Genomic DNA, 16130 nt, shown 5'->3' on the forward strand with positions numbered 1-16130 from the left:
AGTTCATTTCCCACACTTCTAGCTTCCCACACTTTTTCATCTGTTGCTGAATTAGGAATTGGAGATGAGGGTTTTTTTTGTTGTTTTTAATTAATAATCCATTTCTCATGCTTCATTATGCTTTAATGGTCCCCAGAACGAGCTCATTTGGCCAGTGCGCTCACCTCATAGGAGACGGCAGCTGACTGAGAGGGAGCGTACAGTGGATAATTTAGGAGGGATGCTTTCTTTTATAGGGATCATGAGATGGGCAAAAAGAATCAAACTTGTAAGAATAAAGACACTCTGACTCAGAACCCTATGTTTGGAAGGTTTTGTATCATGACTGTGTTGCAGCCATCTATGGCTGAGAGTCTAATGAGCATATTTGGCCCAACTCTGGAGGTGGGAAGGTTGACATTTTTTACAACCCTGACACTTAGAGTGGCACTCACCAGTCCTGGGTATCTGTTTGCTTTTTTTGTGTACAGAATAGGGCAGCTGGCACTTAAAGATGAGGCGTAGTTGACGTCTGCATTCTCAGACAAAGCTGATATTGACCTTCAATAGGGTGCATCAGTTGCCCCCTAAAAATGAAAAGTTCCTCCGATCATGATGTATTTTTGTTTTTATGTTCCTTTTGGTAAGAAAACACACTGGGTGAAATATTTTGACAAAATTCAAAAGTTTAATGGTGGCACCAGGAACTCAAAGTTATGGAAAAAGCTGCTATTTTATGACTTTTATGACAAAATTTCGATCACTTTTCATGAAACATTATGGCACCTTATAGAGTATCCCAAATATCTTAGATACACATTTTTAGTACATATTCTAAATCTATTATCAAGCACAGTTTGAGTTTTAGCTGTTCATTGAATCATTGTTCAAATACTTTTAAACAATACAAATGTATTATGAATCACATTAATGCTTCTCAATCCCTTGCGAAGGTTCTTAACATGATCTCTGGCTCACAAGAAATCAATAAATGGAGTCCAACATTGTGATTCAAACCTTACGCGAAAACATTAAGCGTTTTTTGGCAAAAAATGAACCTCATGGTGCCACCATTAGACTTTTGAATATGGTCAAAAAATTTTACAGGATGTCTTTATTGGTGAAAAGGAACACCCAAACAAACATGCATCAGATTTTATGAAAGTGAGGGCAACTGATGCACCCTAACTTTCAACCTCACTGTTCATCAACATAGTACAGCTGCATATGTGTATGTTATTTACCAGCTGGGAGGTCCGTATCATGAAATACCGTGACCGAGGTCTTGAAAGTACTGAGCGAGGCCCTCTGGGCCGAGGTCAGTATTCAAGGCCAAGGTCACGGTATTTCACCATACGGACCAACCTTAAGCTGGTAAATAATATATTTTTTTCTTTACCAAATTGTAACAGAAAACGAGAGCATCCGAAAGGGAAAGCCGAGGCGAGCCGCCATTTTGAATCCTCATTCACGGCTGTAATGCAAATTGCTTCCTCCTCAGTATACAAGTGCACTTCTGTGACAGGAAAACAACTACATTTTGCCACCTATGTCATCCCCTATTTATACAAAATTGAGTCATTCAGGATTCAGCCATGTTTTTGCTCGGCGTTAGCAACAGTTAGAGGTTTTTAGCTTTCTCCTGAAATGTTTTATTTTATTTCTTCTTCCTCAGGGCAGTAAAACTCGCTTTCGCTGTGAACACTGTTATCGCTATCCATGCTGTAAAATTAATGCTATTCTCCTGAGAAACGCTGGCAAAAATTTATTTATAAGATTTTTGATATTCTTATAAGAGTGATTCCACGCTTATGGGTACTGAAATGGGGACATGAACTTATTTTTAAAAATTCACCTAAAACCATTTCTTTTTTTTACCATCAGGTCACAAAACATGTAATCTTTAATGAATGATATGTTAAAAGATAACTTTAATTTTCTGAGATGTAATAAAAACATATTTATATGCCAAAGTCAAGCCTATGAGTTCCAAAATGATGTCTGTTACATTACTTCTGTTACGATTGTCCATCTCGCGTCTGTTACAAATTAATTACAATCTAGCTATATACCATGTTAATCTTATTGAAAGAATGTGTATGTTTATTCTACTACACATGTTTATTAATTATATTTGCTAAAACATCACCTTCCTATGTTTCAAAAAGTAATTCTACATTGTTAAAATTGAGAATATATATGTCCAACACTTCTGTTACGTTCTGACTTTGGCATATAAATATGTTTTTATTACATCTCAGAAAATTAAAGTTATCTTTTAACATATCATTCATTAAAGATTACATGTTTTGTGACCTGATGGTAAAAAAAGAAATGGTTTTAGGTGAATTTTTAAAAATAAGTTCATGTCCCCATTTCAGTACCCATAAGCGTGGAATCACTCATAAATAAATATTTTATTTAAAAAAAAAAAAAAAAAGATAAATGTTGACAAAAATGCTACCATGTTTGTTGTTGTGAACGAGTGAGTCGCCAGAGGTCCGTAACCGGCGTTCATATCGTAGGATACAGACCCGCTCACCAGCCAATCAGAGCGCAGGATTTGATGGAAACCGGACCGTGAAAAAAAATTAATGTACAGTATTCACCACAAATGTAAGGAAAGAAATTTGTGTTTAACCTAGCGAGGCCTGTTTAGTTTTCTCCATCTTACTTCATTGCCCATATCCACAGGAGGCTGTTAAGTTACAGTAAAGCTGTGCAGTCTTCTCCTCGTGTTTTCCTGCCAGGGGTTTATTGGCGTTGTGTTGCAGAGATGGCAGAAAGAGACCGGGTAAGTGATTGTATTTGGGGTAGAGGAGGCAGAGGAATAGACTGCAGTGTGGAACGTCCGCCTGGAAAACTGCCTGCTCAATCCTTCCATCCCCACTGTTAAGATGAGGGTCTGAACACTCATCTGTCAGAGAGATGCATGAGCTCTTGTCAGACCAAGGTTCTTGGTTAAAGCTCTCTAACAGACCTGCATACTTTCACTTTGTTTACTTCAGCCACTGCTATCCCATTGTCCTGAGGTATGCTGCACTCGGCAGTCGCCAGCTTCCCCCTTAGACTTCTAGCTTGTTTAAACAATGCCAAAGGAAGTGTTTACTAAAGACTTCCTCTTTCAACTCATCCCTGTGAATTTACAGCAAGCTGAAGGTTGCAAGGTACACCAATTCTGATGGTTGTGGTATTTATTTGCTTTTGGTGAAGGTATGTGGTTTGCTTGTAGGTTTCAGTTGTTACATTGAGTGTACATGGAAAAGCCCTTTGAAACCTGGGGAGATGAGGATGTTCATTTTGGGTGAGGGTGAGCGATGTAGGTTATGCACCACTTTTATATGTAAATATCCTGCCAGGTGCAGCCTTCAGGCCTGGCAAAAATGACCCGACGTTATCCTTTCTGACTGACTTTTTCGTGGTTTTCGTGGTATTGCCCCTTGCAGAGCATCTCATGCTAAAGTCTGTTGTGTTTCTTGACGCGTTTCTAAACCACAACAGTGGAATTTCTCTTTAACCCATTAAAGTTGCTTGAACTGCATGACCTATAATATAATATAATATAATATAATATAATATAATAGTACTGTTGTTGTGGGCCTTCCAGAAAGGGTGCAAAAATAAATGAATAAACCAATGCTCATATACCTCCTGTAAATTTAGCATCTAAAAAAAAAAAGCTGTGCTTTTTGATTTCTTTTCATTGCATAGACGGTATATCTGAGTTGGTTGGTTTGTTTGTTTGCCACATTATTCTTCCTTCCTGTCATTGTGCAGCACATCATGGTTCCTTAGACTCTTGGGGAAATCATGCAGTCATGCACCGGCTAATAGGAGCCCAAGGAAAACACACACGCTAATTTAGAAACATTCTGATGCTGGCATGCTACTGAGATTCGACTGTGTTTTGAGGCGTGTAATCCTCTCAGGGTGTGCAGGATGTTAATTTGGATGTAAATCTCACAACTTTACTCTTTGCTTGTCCTCTCTTTTCCCAATGCAGAGTGCAGCAATGGAGGAGACGGTAATATGGGAACAGCACACAGTAACTCTGCACAGGGTGGGTATTGATGCTTTTCTGGTTTTTTACTTCATTATGTTTTGAAAGATCCAGGCTCGCGTGTTCCCTTGAACCATCATCTGGCTAGTTTGATTAATTGGTCAAGGTAATTCTAAAGCAGCGTTAATGTCTGTAATTGGGAGAACTTGCACTGAATTAAAAGTAAGGTTTCTGCACTTTGTCACTGGCAGTAATATTTTCCTTTTATTTCAGTCCCCTCTTGCATCATAAGACCTTTCTGTATCACTATTCTGTGACCTTTCTCTGTATCTCTTTGACCATCACCGCCTTTCCTTTATCTTTATTGCCTCCTGTTTTATCTCCTATCCCTTTTATCATTCATTCATCTTCAGTAACTGCTAGAAGTGAGGTGGGAACACATCTTGGACACCAGTCATTCTTTTTATTCATCTATTCTCCACTCTCAGCAGCTTGCATTTTTTTTTCCCCCTTATGCGATAAATTATATTTAAAATTTTGTTGTTGTTTCAGCTCATTTTTGAGGTTTATTCCACAATGGACAAGAACAATGCAAAATTCTCTCTTCTTAAATAACAACTAAAGAACCTCAACAGCAAGATGGCATCCTCAACAGTTTTCACATACCCCTTTTCCACCAAATCAGTTCCAGTGCTGGTGCTGGTTCACAACTCGTTCAACTTGTGAGCCAGCTGAGAACCAGTTTGCTTTTCCATAGCTCACGGTGCTAAGGGAAGCCACGTCATTACGTCACTGTATACGTCAGTTTAGTCGCTACGTTTGCGTAAACTTTGGCGCAAATATCGAAGCAAAAACAACACGGAAGAAGCAGCAGCAGCAACAACAATAATAATAATGGATGACTTTGCGTTTGTACAGCTGCTGCTTCTCGTCGCTTAAAAATGGCGATCTTTCGCGGTCTTGTTATTGTTGTTGGTCTTAACAACTCCGCCCCCCCGCTGACGTAAGCGGTTCTTTTCTCTGGCCCAGCAGAGAGTTGGTGCTAGCCTGGAATAGAGCCCTGCACTCCCGCGGGACCCGCCGCAAAGCAGTGCGGCGCGGGACAAATTTTGAAAGCTCATTGCGGGCGGGACCGGAAGTGTACATATGCGCGCGGGAGCGGGAGTGCACATATGCGGCGCGGGTGTGAGCGGTGATAAGCTGCAGTCCCGCTAACTAAAAACGTGCTTGAAATAAAATTTTTAAATTATTAATTTATGTCTATCATATATAATTTGTGCTGGATATTTTATTTGGTATTAATAAAAACATTTTAAGATGCCTAAATTTGCAGAGAAAGTCAGATTACCAGATTGAGTGAGAAATGGCATCTTAAACTTGCCATTGATCATCCTAAGGGGAAATTCTTTGATCACTCTAATGACTCGCAGTTCACACCCAGCTAGCAAGAGTACCATGAGTGAATTGATTTACTTGTTGCGTTAGTCTACAACTTTAATCAGAGAGACAGGTTACACAGTGACGGTAGGCTTGACTCAATGCTATCCCAGAAATCCTTCCTGTAATATGCAAATTTTGCTGTCCAATCAGAGGCGGCCAAATTTGCATATTACAGGAAGGATTTCTGGGATAGCATTGAGTCAAGCCTACCGTCACTGTGTAACATGTCTCTCTGATTAAAGTTGTAGACTAACGCAAGCAGTAAATCAATTCATTTCTTTTACTAGCTCTGCTTTGCAATAAAAAAAAAAAAATCATTGGTACAAAGCAAGCCCATTCACTTTTTTACGCTGATCAGAGAATTACAATGGTTTCTCATGTGATAAAAATGTGTGATTTGCGATTAAGTATTTTAATCGTTTGACAGCACTTATTATTATTATTATTATTATTATTATTATTATGATACTACATGCTGTATTCAGAAACAAGGTAAACAATAACAAACGTGAGCTGTAGATATTTATGCTCAAATCCACTCAAAGTAGGGGGCGGGGCACCATCACGCTGTGTCAAGACAAGAACTTTCCTGAGAAATAACGCGAGCGTCTGCATCATGCGGGATTTGCGGGCGGGAGCGGGACAAAATATGGCGGGCGGGAGCGGGACTGAAAATCATAATTCTTTGCGGGCGGGAGTGGGACTGCACAATGCGGGCGGGAGCGGGACTGAAAAATCCGACCCGCGCAGACCTCTAGCCTGGAACCGGTTTTTCTGGCCCCAGAGCCAGTTCTTTGTCGGTGGAAACAGAAAACCCGGTTCCAAACTAAGCACTGGCCCCGAACCAGCCCTGGAACTGCTTTGGTGGAAAAGGGGCAACAGAGGTTCTCAAATGACCTACTGTTCATTATTTGTGTGCACTTCCTAAGGTACAGCAGGTATAATGGTGTAGTGCACACAATTTGAGATTTATCCAGAGTGATAATGGCATGGAAGAACAATGTTATAGGGCAAAATACATTTTGCTCTGTACATATTACTTGAACAATGGTTAAAAACTAGTTTTACAAGCACCACGAGGCCCCTATTGCCTTTATAAATTTTACACAAAATTTGTGGCCTGGACCTTCACCACAAAGTCACAGATGTACCTTCTGCTTCCCCTCCCTTGCTATTCTGGCAGTTACCTATTCTGGCATTATCTTAACCAGCTTTATGCGGTAGTCACCTGAAATGTTTTTCAATTAACAGGCGTGCCTCATCAAAAGTTAATTAGTGCAGTTTCTTGCTGTCTTAAAGGAACAGTCCACCGTACTTCCATAATGAAATATGTTCTTCTCTGAATTGAGACGAGCTGCTCCGTACCTCTCCGAGCTTTGCGCGACCTCCCAGTCAGTCAGACGCGCTGTCACTCCTGTTAGCAATGTAGCTAGGCTCAGTATGGCCAGTGGTATTTTTTGGGGCTGTAGTTAGATGCGACCAAACTCTTCCATGTTTTTCCTGTTTACATAGGTTTATATGACCAGTGACATGAAACAAGTTCAGTTACACAAATTGAAACGTGGTGATTTTCTATGCTATGGAAAGTCCGCACTATAATGACAGGCGTACTAACACCTTCTGTGCGCTTCGACAGCGCATTGATACCTTCACTCCTGTTTTCCCCCTCTCCCCCGCCCCCCTGACTAGAATGTGTTACAAGAAGTGCAGGCTACTTGTCTTGGTGGTCACGTTGGTTGTATTGACGGAAGTTGGGGGGGGCGGGGGAGAGAAAAAAAAACAGGAGTGAAGGTATCAATTCGCTGTCGAAGCGCGCAGAAGGTGTTAGTATGCCTGTCATTATAGTGCGGACTTTCCATAGCATAGAAAATCGCTACGTTTCAATTTGTGTAACTGAACTTGTTTCATGTCACTGGTCATGTAAACCTATGTAAACAGGAAAAATGCGGAAGAGTTTGGTCGCATCTAACTACAGCCCCAAAAAATACCGTTGGCCATACTGAGCCTAGCTACATTGCTAACAGGAGTGACAGCGCGTCTGACTGTGTCTGACTGACTGGGAGGTCGTGCAAAGCTCGGATAGGTACGGAGCAGCTCGTCTCAATTCAGATAAGAGCATATTTCATTATGGAAGTACGGTGGACTGTTCCTTTAATGCATTTGAAATCAAAACCGGTAAATAGTAAATGGCCCTACTCCACAACTGTAATAATCCATATTGTGCTCAACTAAGTAAAGAGAAATGACATTCCATTACTTTTAAGAATGACGTGTCTTTTAATTGATAAAAATAAAGAAAGCTGTTGAATCAGGTATGTTAAAACTTTTGACTGGGAGTGTTTTTTTTTTTTTTTTAAATAATAAAAGCGCCTAATCAATAATAATATTTGGTTTGGCACTTCACTAGTGCATGTCATGGACATGACCACTCACTTTTTATTCCTGCCTTAAAGAACTCTTGCGTTCACATATAGCCTGTGTTTTACTTTCTATTTTTAAGCTGTTCATTTATCGCAGTTCTCCATTATGTGTGTATTTGTGGAAACTAACAGCGTGACAGTGCGAAAAACATGATTACAAATGCAGTTGTTGTGAGTACAGAAAAACGAATCGCATAAATTGGATAGCGACAAAGTTTCTATAAATCTTGTTTTCCTTTCTGTGCATCATTTGTGCTCCTCACTGCAGGCTCCAGGGTTTGGGTTTGGAATCGCCATCTCAGGTGGGAGGGACAACCCTCACTTCCAGAGTGGAGAGACATCCATCGTCATCTCTGATGTGTTAAAGGGAGGACCAGCAGAGGGCCTGTTGCAGTAAGCCACACTCTCTACACTACTGCTTCCTGTTTTTTGGCATATACCGTCATTTGTAAACATGAACTACCAATCAAATGTTTGGAAACGCTAGATTAAATTGAGGTTTCTTTTCATTGTAGGCAAAAGTATATAGTGAAGTGACTGCCCATGTGTGGTTCATGCCTGTTGTTCATAATGTTAATGTATGTATTATTCTAATGTAGAAAATCCTTTATTCTTTGTTTGCAATAGATGTCACTCCTGGTAGTGATCCACCTCATTATGTATTCAGTTTTCCAGCTGATGGGCAGGCATCACATTTTGTTTAGTTGCTTTGCAGTAGTTTCTTGTGTTTCACCTTCAAATATGGCAAATTGTTGCTCTGTATTTGGATGTTCAAATCGAGAAAAAGACAAAGTATTACAGGATACCAAAAGTTGTGCACAAAGGTGAAAGAACGAAAAATATCTCAAAGACGTCGTGAAAAATGGCTCGCAAACCTTTCAGTGTGTTCGAAAGGAATTAAGAGTTCACATGCTCGTGTTTGCGGTGATCATTTTGTTAAAGGTACATACATCAAATGTATGCATCTAAAATCAAAACTTGTGTATCTAAAATTATTATTGCAAAAATGCTTAAGGCCTCTGCATGCTCTTGCGACAAGACTTTCGCAGACAGCTTTTCGCAGACAGTTGTAATTTATCGTTGAGCGGGGAGTAATAGGCGTGCGCGATGTTATTCACCGCTACAACGCAAGGGGGCGCGAAGTCGCAAAATCGCTAGGAGTAGTTGGTGGGTGTGGTTAGTGGAGTGTTTATCCTCCGGTTACTTATAATGACTAGAACTGGAGTCGTATAGATGTACGTACTTCCTCGATCAACCGCTCTTCGTGCTGCTCCATCTTCGCTCGTGTTTTTAAAAATGGTGGTCGTGAAAACAAACCAAACCGGGAAAGTAGGGAAGCGGGAGTGCGTGTACAGCGGATGTAGAGTGGACCAATCAGAGCCCTCTTGTCTGCGAGGCTTCTGCGGTGGTCACAATTTTTGGGAGGTGCGCACAGAGCGTCTGCGAAGGTGGGGGCTACACAGACGCTATCTGCGACACCGTCTGCGAGGACTGGGTTGTCAGCATAAATTGGCCTTTAGAAGAAAGAAGAAACCACCTTTATTTGTCACATGTACACTCAAGCACAGTAAAATTCCTCCTCTGCATGTAACCCATCTGAACCAGTGAACACCCACATGCGCATACAGTGGCATGCAAAAGTTTGGGCACCCTTGCTGAAAATGTCCGTTACTGTGAATAATTAAGTGACCAGAAGATGAACTGATCACCAAAAGGCATAAGGGTAAAGATGACGATGCATTTCTTTAATATTTTCTGCAAGATTACATTTTTATTTCCATCATTTACAGGTGATGATGATGATGATGATGATACCCTTTATTGTCACTAGTCACATGTACCAGCGAAATTAGCCGTCAACCTGTCCGTACATATGCAACATACAATTGACATAGGGTAGACGGGACAGGAAGACAGGGATAAAGATAAAAAGGAAACACAACATGAGGAGAGATAAGGGGAAAAAAAAGAACCCCCCCGCCCACACACACACACACACACACACACACTATGCTCCTGTCAGGAGTACAGTGTGGGAACATTTAAAAAAAAAAAACCCTTTGCATAAGCACAACTACAACACAGGTACACTTTAAACACGGGACTTGAGGGGGGGAATCAGGGGTAAGAAGGGGAGGAGGTAATCCAGCGCAAGCAAGCAGCCATCCGCTCCTGCAGCCATGAAGGCGCTGGTCACGCACCCGCTTGTCACACTGGGGATAAAAATGGCGACCGCGGAGAGTTAGAGAAGAATAATGTGACCGCCTTCCGTGGAAGCACGGAGAGAAAAAAAAAAAACAGGTGTAAAATACCAAAAAATGAAAAGGACCTGGCGACTTGTCCAGGGTGTACCCCGCCTTTCGCCCGTAGTCAGCTGGGATAGGCTCCAGCTTGCCTGCGACCCTGTAGAACAGGATAAAGCGGCTAGAGATAATGAGATGAAAAGGACCTGAAGCAAAAGTTTGGGCACCTGAGATGGTCAGTACTTAGTAACACCCCCTTTGGCAAGTGTCACAGCTTGTAAACACTTTTTGTAGCCAGCTAATAATCTTTCAGTTCTTACCTGGGGGATTTTCACACATTCGTCCTTGCAAAAGGTTTCCAGTTCTACAAGTTTCTTGGGCTGTCTTGCATGCACTGCTCTTTTGAGATCTATCCACAGATTTTCAATGATATTTAGGTCAGGGGACTGTGAGGGCCAGGGCAAAACCTTCAGCTTGGGCCTCTTGAGGTATTCCATTGTAGATTTTGAGGTGTGTTTTGGATCATCGTCTTATTGTAGGACCCATCCTCTTTTTAACTTCAACTTTTTTACAGGTGGTGTGTGATGTTTGCTGGTATTTATTCGAATCCATGCTTCCCTCGACCAATGAAATGTGCCCTGTGCCACTGGCTGCAACACAACCCCAAAGCATGATTGACCAACACCCATGCTTCAGAGTTGGAGAGGTGTTCTTTTCCTGGAATTTGGCACCCTTTTTTCTCCAAACATACCTTTGCACATTGTGGCCAAAAAGTTCTATTTTGATTTCATTAGTCCTCAGGACTTGTTTCCAAAATGCATCAGGCTTATTTAGATGTTCATTTGCAAACTTCAGACGCTGAATTTTGTGGCTAGGACGCAGGAAAGGTTTTCTTCTGATGACTCTCTCATGAAGGCCATATTTGTTCAGGTGTCGCTGCATAGTAGAACAGTGCACCACAGTGGCGGCTGGTAGTCTTTCAAACAGGGGAGGCTGGTCGGTTACGATATTTCCAGATTTTAAAAGAAAAAAGAAAAAACACATCAGTTTTGCCCATACTCTTGCCTCTGATCTGGCTGATTGTTGGCAGGGTCACAAACTGTGAAATAACAGGTTCTTTTGGCCCATTAGCCTACTGTCCAATATACATGATGGTGGTGTTGGGGGGGTATATTTTAACATTTTATATTTTAAAATTGTGGCATGTTGTTTAAAAATTGATCATTATTGAAAGCAGCTCTTTGTCAGGAACCTCAGCAGTAACAGCAGAGTGTTCTGGAATAGGCACAAGCACTGACCTTGGGGAGCCAAACATAGAGCTGGGTGCCACACATTTCATTCAATGGCACTTTCCCTATATTTTACTTATTTTGACTGAGAAATGTTTTATTGACAATTTTGATAACCCTTCACTTTTAATCCAGGTCTGTAGTGTGAAATGTTCTCGGCTGTGTTTTTGTTTAAAAATGTTTTCCAAATTGTAGCTGTGTTTAATTCATATCCAGAAAAATATATATTCCACTATAATATACTCAGCATAAACATTTTAAATAGATTCTATATTTTTGGTCCATCCATGACGTATTACTAAAGTAGCCTATTTACTGTTGTTGATGTGGGTCACTTGCTGTTAGCCAATTCACTTTCTCGTACCAGGAGAGCTGAAAGGAACGAGTATTATTCCCTACCTTTTTCACCAAGTCAATTTGAGGCGTTGGTCTACCCTGCTCTTTAATTTTAATTTTTTCCTCGAAAGGAAGATTGGCAAATGGCTTCACCAAAATTAAATCAGCAATGCTTGGCATCCGTGCGCAGCTTTCTTGCTAGCTGACTAGCCCCCTCAAGTTCAAGTTCAGTCACTCAAATAAACGAAATTTCTGGAACTAAGATAGCAAACTTGACAACACTATATTTACACTTAATTTACAATGAAAATATATACAAACTAAAAAAGCTGGTAGAAACCGTATGTAATGAATGAAATCGAAATGTAAGCTGATCTCTGACAATACACCACAGCACTTCCAATTCCGCATGCGACTGAACTGAGATTCACCGCTGCCTGTCTATATTTGAAACGAGCTGTCAATCAAAGAAAATATCCGGCCGCTTTCACCAATCACCAGTCTCCTCGCGGAAAGCTTTGCCATGTCCCTCCCACCGTGAGGCTGGGAGTCCGTGGGCGGGCATTTTCGCAGTATTTGTCCAATAACCGTCTTGCATTTTGAGATTGAAAAGCGCATAGCTCCCACATGCCATTGAAGTCCACTGAGGCTGGGCTGCATCGCGCTGTCACGAGGGGGAAAAACTCACGCACACATTAGGTGAACTGGGGAAAGCTATAACGGAATGATTTCGCACTGTAGTTGGGTTGAGCACATGTATTTCTATGATTCTGGATCTGAAATAGCAATGTTATAAAGGCGGCTATAACATAAGCCTAGCGCAATTCATCCTACACGATGTTCGTCATTTTTAGAGGAGGCTGAGCCTCCCTCGTTGTCTTAGAGCAATCGCCCGTGGTGCACCACCACTCCAGGGTCTGCTAAATCTTTCTGAAGGTCTTTTGCAGTCAAACAGGGTTTTTATTTGCCTTTCTAGCAATCCAACGGGCAGTTCTTTCAGAAAGTTTTCTTCATCTTCCAGACCTCACCTTGATCTCCACTGTTTGTTAACTGCCATTTCTTAATAACATTACGATCTGAGGAAACAGCTACCTGAAAACACTTTGCTACGTTCTTGTAGCCTTCTCCTGCTTTGTGAGCATCAATTATTTTATTATTCAGAATGCGAGGGAGTTGCTTAGAGGAACCCATGGCTGTTGATTTTAGGGACAAGTTTGAGGAGTCAGAGGATTTATACAGCTTTGAAATCTGCATCATCTGACCTTTCCTAATGAAGAATTTGAACAAGCCACAGCTCAATAAGCTAATTAAGGTCTGGAACCTTGGTAAAAGTTACCTGAGAACTCAAATGTATTGGGGTGCCCAAACTTTCACATGGTGTTGCTTTTCTTTTTTCACTCTCCAATTGTACAAAACAAAAATAATACACAAATCTTGCAGAAAACACTGAAATGTCTCATCTTTACCTTTATGCCTTTTGGTGATCAGTTCATCTTCTGCTCACTTAACTATTCACAGTAACAGACATTTGCAGTAAGGGTGCCCAAACTTTTGCATGCCACTGTACAAGTGAGCAATGTGCGTGCACACATAGACCCAGAGCAGTGGGCAGCTATGCTACAGCGCCTGGGGAGCAGTTGGGGGTTAGGTGCCTTGCTCAAGGGCACTTCAGTCATGATACAGAAGGAGGGGAAAGTGCTGTTCATTCACCCAACTCCCTCACATTTTTCCTGCCAGTCCTGAGAATCGAACCAGCAACCCTTTGGGCCCATGGCTGCTTACAGTAGCGCCGACTTGAATCCTATACTACACTTTGGCTTGCATTACTAACCCTTGCAAAAATAAGACAATTATTGTCCTTTTAGAAGTCTTTATTCCAACGTCATGAATCCAGCCACAAACGAAAAAGACTTTTGAAAGCTTTCATTTGATTCTTCATGAAAGACGCTATTTGGACTACCAGATAATTGGAAATGTCTGGAAACCAGGGTCCCCGCTGGCACTTGTCATTGACGAATATAATCCATCAGTGACAAAGAGAAAATTACTGGCAGTTGTCACAGTGACCAATGTATTGGTCATATTTATCATAAGTCATCTTTTATAGAAATCCCTCCATTTTGCCGAAATCCAACCCCAGTGAAGAGATGGCGGGAAGCCAGAATGTAAACAATGAGCATGTGCTTGTGACCAATAAAAACCAACTACACGTAATGACCACATGAGTGCCAAACTTTTGACCAGTCACAGTGCCTCTTAATTGGCCTGGTGTGGTGATGTCAATATCTCTGCGTGAACTGAACAGTCTAAACAGTCTAGATTGTGAACTGCGCAGTTTAAACTCCTATCTCATTATCTCTAGCCGCTTTATCCTGTTCTACAGGGTTGCAGGCGAGCTGGAGCCTATCCCAGCTGACTACGGGCGAAAGGCGGGGTACACCCTGGACAAGTCGCCAGGTCATCACGGCTGACACGTAGACGCAGACAACCATTCACACTCACATTCACACCTACGGTCAATTTAGAGTCACCAGTTAACCTAACCTGCATGTCTTTGGACTGTGGGGGAAACCGGAGCACCCGGAGGAAACCCACGCGGACACGGGGAGAACATGCAAACTCCGCACAGAAAGGCCCTCGCCGGCCACAGGGCTCGAACCCGAACCTTCTTGCTGTGAGGCAACAGCGCTAACCACTACACCAAGAGGGAAGCCACGAGGGAGGCACACTCAGAGCTCCGACCGTCCCCAAGCACATCGGGCAGTGTCAGGAATACAGGGATCGGTGTAATTTATATTTAAAAAAAAAAAAGAGGCTAAAGTGAAGGTGCACTCAGCCAGGGCTCTACACTAACTTTTTTTTTTTTTTTTTTTCAGGAGCACACATGCTCCTAAGTTAAAAATTTTAGGAGCACAGGGAAAAAAATGGGGGCAGAAGCACAAGTAGGTTTTCATTTTAAAGGTTTATTGCAGCGCAAACCTTAGACACACCAACACACAAAACGCAAAATTCAATTGAGAATGAATGAATGAACAAATGAATGAATGAACAAACAAATGAATAACAAACAACTGAATGAATGAACAAACAGTAGCTAAACAGAGAGCAGAGCTCAGCAGAGCTAACAACATCATCAAGGACAGCTCCCACCCTGGCTCTGAGTTCTTTGACTTGCTGCCCTCAGGCAGGCGTTACAGGTGCATCAAAGCAAGGACCAACAGACTCAAACAGTTTTTTCCCACAGGCCGTAACCACCTTGAACAATTAGCCTTTTTCACATTACGTCACTTGCAGGGGAACTCGTATCCGTTTTCAGCCTTTTGAATGGAAGAAGAGGTATACGGCGGCAACATATGTTAACAAAACTGTGTCATTCACAGATAAGATTGATGATAATATTGCGCATTGTTGTTTATCATTACGTATTGTTAGCGACCATTCCAGTCACCTATCTGCCTTGTTTTGGAAAGGAAGTTTACTGACTTTCTATGGTTGCTACTTGTTAGCCAGCAGATTAGCATGCCGCCTCTTCTTCCATTCAAAAGGCTGAAAACGGATGTGAGGTTCTTCTGCAAGTGACGTAATGTGAAAAAGGCTAGTTACATGCACTGACTGATGCCACTTTTGGCAGGTGCAACAATGCGCCAACAAGGACCTAAAAGGACAATATTCTCACACTTACCTGATACAGTGCAATACTTTTATTATAGTGCAACCTCACAGAGCAACTTTTTAGTTTTTATAGCTTTTGTATATTTTATATTTCTACACTTTTACATCCATACCCAATACAGTGCAATATCCGGAGTTTTGTAGCTGAACTGAGTTTCTATAACTAATGTGCAGTTAACATCCGCAACTCAACACGCCCAGTTGTGTATATATATATATTCTTTGTTTTTCTGCTGTGTTGTGACATGCACCATTTGTATATACTGTATATTATTTGTTTTTCTGCTGTGTTGTATGTTCCCATCTAAATGTTTGCACTGGGGTGTGTGCTTTCCATCTCATTATATAATTTTCCCCACACTTTCTCCCGTCGTTCTAGCTTTCTTCACTACACTTTCTTCCTCGTCCGTTCTTTTATTCTTGTTTCCACCATCATTGCTTTTAAAAAACGCCGTTATTCTCTGCATAGCGAATATATTTCTCAGCTCAGTCCGAACCAGCTCTCAGTTATCTCTCAGTTGAATGATCTGATGAATCCTTAAAAAGCACTTTTCCCACCTAATGCCACACCCACAACATACAACCGTGGGAAAGAGGGGCAATCACAGAAAGATGTGGCAGAACGGCAAAAAAAATGTAACTTTTTCACCACCACAGGTGCAAGACGGGGCAATGCACGCAACTACAGACAGGGAGCAAGGCGCAGGCAGGACACACACACACAACACTGAACACACACACAACAATACAG

The 16130-nt window shown here is 41.6% G+C and overlaps 1 protein-coding gene across 15 annotated transcripts in view; it reads left to right on the forward strand.

Moving 5' to 3' along the window:
* Nucleotides 1-16130, forward strand: part of tjp1b (tight junction protein 1b) — a 139806-nt gene that overhangs the window by 51467 nt on the left and 72209 nt on the right. For all 15 annotated transcript variants that reach the window (XM_060914810.1, XM_060914813.1, XM_060914809.1 and 12 more), the window contains exons 2-3: nucleotides 3983-4039; nucleotides 8108-8232. In XM_060914810.1, coding sequence (XP_060770793.1) covers nucleotides 3983-4039; nucleotides 8108-8232 — 182 coding nt within the window. The remainder of the gene's footprint in view (nucleotides 1-3982; nucleotides 4040-8107; nucleotides 8233-16130) is intronic.

Source organism: Neoarius graeffei, chromosome 2 (genome assembly GCF_027579695.1).
Source record: "Neoarius graeffei isolate fNeoGra1 chromosome 2, fNeoGra1.pri, whole genome shotgun sequence".
Classification (NCBI taxonomy): domain Eukaryota; kingdom Metazoa; phylum Chordata; class Actinopteri; order Siluriformes; family Ariidae; genus Neoarius; species Neoarius graeffei.